At 51.1% G+C, this 5,756-nt stretch overlaps 1 protein-coding gene across 1 annotated transcript in view; it reads left to right on the plus strand.

The window, feature by feature from the left end:
* The window catches only part of pak1 (p21 protein (Cdc42/Rac)-activated kinase 1), a 108,795-nt gene extending 103,438 nt beyond the window's left edge, over positions 1 to 5,357 (plus strand). Inside the window, exon 7 of the mRNA XM_056282905.1 lies at positions 5,163 to 5,357. Coding sequence (XP_056138880.1) covers positions 5,163 to 5,357 — 195 coding nt within the window. The remainder of the gene's footprint in view (positions 1 to 5,162) is intronic.
* Positions 5,358 to 5,756: the final 399 nt, after the last annotated feature.

The following is a 5,756-nucleotide window of genomic DNA, read 5'->3' on the forward strand; positions in this document are numbered from 1 at the left end:
TGTTTACTCTAGTAACGCAGTAACATATTGTAGTACTTTAGTAAAGGTACTATGATAGGTACTATTAGACCATGAAGTATTCCTTTAGATTTTTACTTTAAATAAAAAGCAAAGCGATAAATACACACTAATATTCATGTCATCTTCTCCCCCTCTGTCTCCCTCCTTTATACTCCCTGTTCTCTCTCTCTCTCACTTATCTACCTTCTTTCTCTCTCTCTCGCTCCCATTCTCTCTCTTTTGCTCTTTCACTCTCTCTCTCTGCCTCTCTCGCTCTCTCTCTCTTTTGCTCTTTCTCCCCCCCTCTTTTGCACTCTCTCTCTGCCTCTCTCGCTCTCTCTCTTTTGCTCCCCCCCCCCCTCTTTTGCACTCTCTCCTCTCTTTCTCTCTCTCTCTCTTTTGCTCTTTCTCCCTCTCGCTTTCTTTTATCTCTTACTCTCACTCTCTGGAACATTTCTTTACTCTCTTTCTTTCTCTCTCTCTCGCTCCCATTCTCTCTCTCTTTTGCTCTCTCTGCCTCTCTCGCTCTCTCTCTCTTGCTTTCTCTCCCCCTCTTTTGCACTCTCTCCCTCTCTTCTCTCTCTCCCACTTTTGCTATTTCCCTCTCTTTCACTCTCTCTCTCTCTTTTGCTCTCTTTCTCATTCTCTCTCTCTCTCTTTTGCTCTTTCTCCCTCTCTACCCTTTCCTCTCTCTCTCTTTTGCTCTTTCTCTCCCCCCTCTTTTGCACTCTCTCCCTCTCTTTCTCTCTCTCCCACTTTTGCTATTTCCCTCTCTTTCACTCTCTCTCTCTCTGCATCTCTCGCTCTCTCTCTTTTGCTCTTTCTCTCCCCCCTCTTTTGCACGCTCTCCCTCTCTTCACTCTCTCCCACTTTTGCTATCTCCCTCTTTTGCTCTCTTTCACTCTCCCTCTCTCTTTTGCTCTCTTTCTCATTCTCTCTCTCTCTCTCTCTTTTGCTCTTTCTCCCTCTCTACCTTTCCTCTCTCTCTCTTCCTTGACCCCTCTCTCCATCTCTCTCTGTCTATCTGTCGTTCTCTCTGTATGTCTCTCTCCCCCCCCCCCCCCTCTCTCTCTCAGCATCAGTTCCTGAAGGTGGCCAAGCCTCTGTCCAGCCTGACTCCTCTCATTCTGGCTGCTAAAGAAGCTGCCAAGAACAACCGCTAGCTAGCCTTGCACTCTATCCCTCCTCTCTTTCTCTCTGTCTCTCTGTCTCTCTCTCTCTCTCTTCCCTCCTCTCCTGCTGTGTTTGGAGGTGGCCGGCTACTGGGGGAGAGTTTTGCAAGATGTGAAACTAAGCCCCGTGACCTTCGAACCCTAGCTTCACCTCTCCACACTCACCTACACCCACCCCCCCCCCCTCTTCCACCCAACACTTCTTATCTTCTTTTTTCAACACTCCATCGGACGACTCGGAGAGGAAAGGGGCTCACGCCCTCGGGGCGTTCCCGCCTGTGCTGAATGATGACGTCATCATCTGGTCCCAGTGATGTTGCCGTGCCTCGGTACGAAGAACCCCGATTGGAGGAGAGTGCTGCAACAGAGCCCAAAGACTCATGGGAGTTTTTTTTTTTCTGTTACCTTCTTTTTCCCTGTCTGTGAAAGCCCCGGGGCACGCCGGCCTTCCAACTCTCTCTACTGCAGACTGTGTCTCGTGTGTGTGTGTGTGTGTGTGTGTGTGTGTGTGTGTCGTGTGTGTGTGTGTGTGTGTGTGTGTGCGTGTGTGTGTCATGTGTGTCGTGTGTGTGTGTGCGCGCACATGCACAATCGTTTCGGGGCTTACGGTCCCAGCTTGTCGTCATGTGTTGTTCAGTATGGGTGGGTGGGTGGGTGGGGTATTTCACCCGTCTTTATGACCATGAGCGCTGTCTTCTATCTGAAAGTGCATTTGAGTGTTTTTTGTTTGTTTTTAATCTTTTTGTTTTGCATTTTAAGTTTGTTTCTGGGGGGGGGGTCGTCGGTCAGGGATACTGAGTTGATTGTAGCGTTAACTGACAGTAGTTTTTGTTTTGTTTTTTTTGACAAAGAGCAGGTTAAATTTGGTACTTTGTGCGTCTGCAGTGTGAGCAGTGAGTTGCGGAAGAATAACGATGGTGATTATAATGAGGCTAATTATAATGACAAAACACTGGCGCGCCCAGAGCTGTCGGTACACCAAGCTCGGACTTTGGGAGGATTCGCAGGCGGCCATTTTGGCTCCGACATCGCTCAGTTTCGCTTTGTTTTAACCCGGGGACATCGTTTTAATACGTGGTGGCTCTGATTCGTTGGACTTTGGGATGTTGGTCATGTGACCACGGAGGGCGTGGCCAGCTGCTCAGAGTCAACACTTTTTACATTTCGGAGGGTTATACCAAAGGACAAGTTGAAGAGACAACAGTGCAAACACTAATATGAGCGCCAATAAAAGTGGGAGCTTGGGGGCGTCCGGGTGGCGCGGCGGTCTATTCCGTTGCCTACCAACACGGGGATCGCCAGTTCGAATCCCCGTGTTACCTCCGGCTTGGTCGGGCGTCCCTACAGACACAATTGGCCGTGTCTGCGGGTGGGAAGCCGGATGTGTGGGTATGTGTCCTGGTCGCTGCACTAGCGCCTCCTCTGGTTGGTCAGGGCTCCTGGTGGGTGGGGACTCTGGGGGGGGGAATGGCGTGATCCTCCCGCGTGCCACGTCCCCCCAGCGTCAGTTGGCTGGCGACTCCCCCGAGACGTGGTAGTCTGCAGCCCTCCCCGTGTCGACAGGGGGGGTGGAGCTGCGACCGGGACGGCTCGGAAGAGCGGGGTAATTGGACGGGTACAATTGGGGAGAAAACCCCTAAAAAGATAAGCTCGGTTCGAGCTTGGTTCCGTTTCACACTTTGGTGGTGGTGCTGGTCCCTGCCAGACGTCCCGGACGCGCTCATGGAGACCTGGAAGTGATATATTTGTTGGTAAAAGCCACGCTGGGTTTAAGGCCTGGACAGGTTCCGGCACTAGGTCCGCTAGCTTGAACACGAACTCGACAGTTAGCCTTGATGCTAGGCTAGGGGGGGAAGCCGCTACAGGTGTGTCGCGGTGACGTCACTACACCCGGCAGCGCGGCTACTGACTTAACGCTGACTCATTTCAGAATGTCGGTTGTGAAAAAAAGGTTTCGGTATAAGAAAAGAAGGAGAAGGAAATACTCCACACTCTACCCAGGCATGTTACCCACAATGCACCCCGGCCAGACTCGCTGTATCCTCAGTTCTGGGTGGGAGTTCACCGCGTGCGGGCGTGACGCGGACGCCGCGAGGGAGGGAGGGAACGTGCATGTCAAGTAACCGATGATCTTTTAGTTTTGTTTGTTTTGTTTGTTTTTTTATGGTACGTTTAAAATCGAAAAAAGTTGTGATAACGCTGAAACATATAATGAGGCTACATGAAGGATGCTTGTGTAGGGTAAAGTTAGTGAGGATCATATCTCAGTCCTGTTGTCTGATGAAGCAGGCGATACTGCAGTGTTGAGTCCGCCTGGAGGACCCCCCCCCCCCACCACAGCCTCTCTCATACCCAGGTGAGCGTTCCATGTGGGGGCAAGAGAACAAACTGCAGCTACAAGGGCGGGGCAAAAAAGCAAGCGCAGCATCGATCAAACTGTTCTGTTTCCGTGTTGGTTTAGCAACACGACCCGGGTCTCCCCGGCCCGGGTGGAAGACCGGTTCTCCGTCTGTTTAGGATCCGAACGTGACGGGCTGAGTACGTGTCTTGGATTCGCTGTTCACCGCAGTGCTTCTGAGGCAGGACTTTGGAGACTGTAGAAACGCTGCCTGTATGTCACGCTTACTGAAATCCAACGGCCATCTGGGGTCACGACTCGCGCCATAACGCGAGCTCACGCGGGGTCAGAGAATGGCCCGCGACCCTCGTGTCGCCAGTTCGATGTCTGAAACATCCATCCATCCATTATCCAAGCCGCTTATCCTAACTAGGGTCGCGGGGATGCTGGAGCCTATCCCAGCAGTCACTGGGCGGCAGGTGGGGCGACACCCTGTGCAGGCCGCCAGGCCATCACAGGCCCCCCCCATCACAGCCCCCCCCCCCGCCCACACACACCCCAAGGGCTCAGGCTTGGGTTGTGGTTAAAAGGAAAAGTGGAATAACTGGCAGAGAATTTGTGGTTTCTCTCTAGAGGCACCCACGAGTTTCCTGAACCCAGGATTAACGCGCGTCGCTGGGTCGTCCGTGTTGTCAAAAGAGGTTCCCTGGTTAACAGCAAACCTCTTTTGACACCTCTGAAACAACCAGGATTTAACCCCCACCCCACTCCCTGCTGACGCCTCTCGTCTCTGAACACAACATTTAACCTTTGACCTTCCTGGTCGTTGTTAGTCGTAGATGAGAGGATCCGAAGAACACTTAACGTTGTACATCTAGAAAGCCATTTGGCATGAACTTGATATCCAAGACGTGTTTTTCTTTAATGTGGAGTCGATGTACCTTTGGCCTTAAACTGTTTCACGGGTGCAGGACTAGTTCGGTACCAGTCCAAAGGCAGTGGGACACAGCAAACCTTTCTTTTAGGGGAACCTGACAACGACCATGTCTTGGTTAACACAGAAAGGGGCTTATCAGGTTTAATCAAATGGGTGTGGAGATCGGATCAATGTAGGGCTTTACAAGGAAGTGAAGTGACACACACATTATTTTAGCTGCCATGGATGTTCGTGTAAACTACTAATAAGACACGTTAGTCCCTAGCTAACGGGTCTGACCCTTTAGCCGAGCGGTTAGTGATATCGCCTTGTGGTGCAGTACACTCCGTATCGAATCCCGCACCAGGCAAGAAAATAACCGGTTACATTGGTTAGATTCATGAGGTGGGTCGGTTTCAGGTCGGTCGGCTGCATGTTGACATGGCAGTCGGGAGGTTCCCAGGGGTGGATGGGAAGTCGTTATCAGCCATAGCAGATGTCAATACTTTTGTGGATGGTTGGAGGCACTTCCTAACCGCGTATTTGCTCCACCTGTGCGCTAAACCAGCTGATTTAGTACACAGGTGGAGCAAAGACATGGTTAGAGTGGCTGGATTTCTACACCTCTGTTCTGGTTTCATCCAATGCAAACTGGTTGCATCCAATGCAAAGCAACCAAAGTACCCAGCTGACCTATGACCTCCAGCTGAATTGAGCACCTGCGTGCATCTCTCAGATCACGTTTTTGCCCAACTGCTTCAAGCCCAACACGCTTCAATCGATCGTTGATATCCTCGGAATCCTGTCCGTGGACCATGGCTGGTCTTCAGCGACAGTTCAGTGGTTTTGGCACAAGCAGTCCGACGTCCAGGTGAACTCAGAATGGACAGAAACGCGGTGGCGACGGTCACTACGGGAACGGGACCAGTAGCAGACAACAGGGAAGTAAGATTCGGCCATTATTTATGCTAAACGAATGAATTTTAAAATCTGTCGTCCTTGCTTGAGGACGAGTTCGGTCCGAGTTGGACAAGAACGGGTCTCATTCTGATTTCATCTGAGTCTTGGACTACCCTCGGACCAGAGAGCCGTCGTTCATACGATTCTGAAAGTCTTGGTAAATTATTGTTTTCAACCAGTTCATATATTTTGCCGGGTTGCAGGCATTTTACCCCCAGTATGGGGGGGGGGGGGCTGTATAATCTTGGCATACGGTACGAAAGGTGGTAGGGGACAGTTTGACATTGAAACACGGTACACGGTTCTCATTGCCTGTCAGAAAAGGGGTTTTAGACTTGGTACGATCCGAGGACTGGGAATTACAAAGGTT

Source organism: Lampris incognitus, chromosome 7 (genome assembly GCF_029633865.1).
Source record: "Lampris incognitus isolate fLamInc1 chromosome 7, fLamInc1.hap2, whole genome shotgun sequence".
NCBI classification, from domain to species: domain Eukaryota; kingdom Metazoa; phylum Chordata; class Actinopteri; order Lampriformes; family Lampridae; genus Lampris; species Lampris incognitus.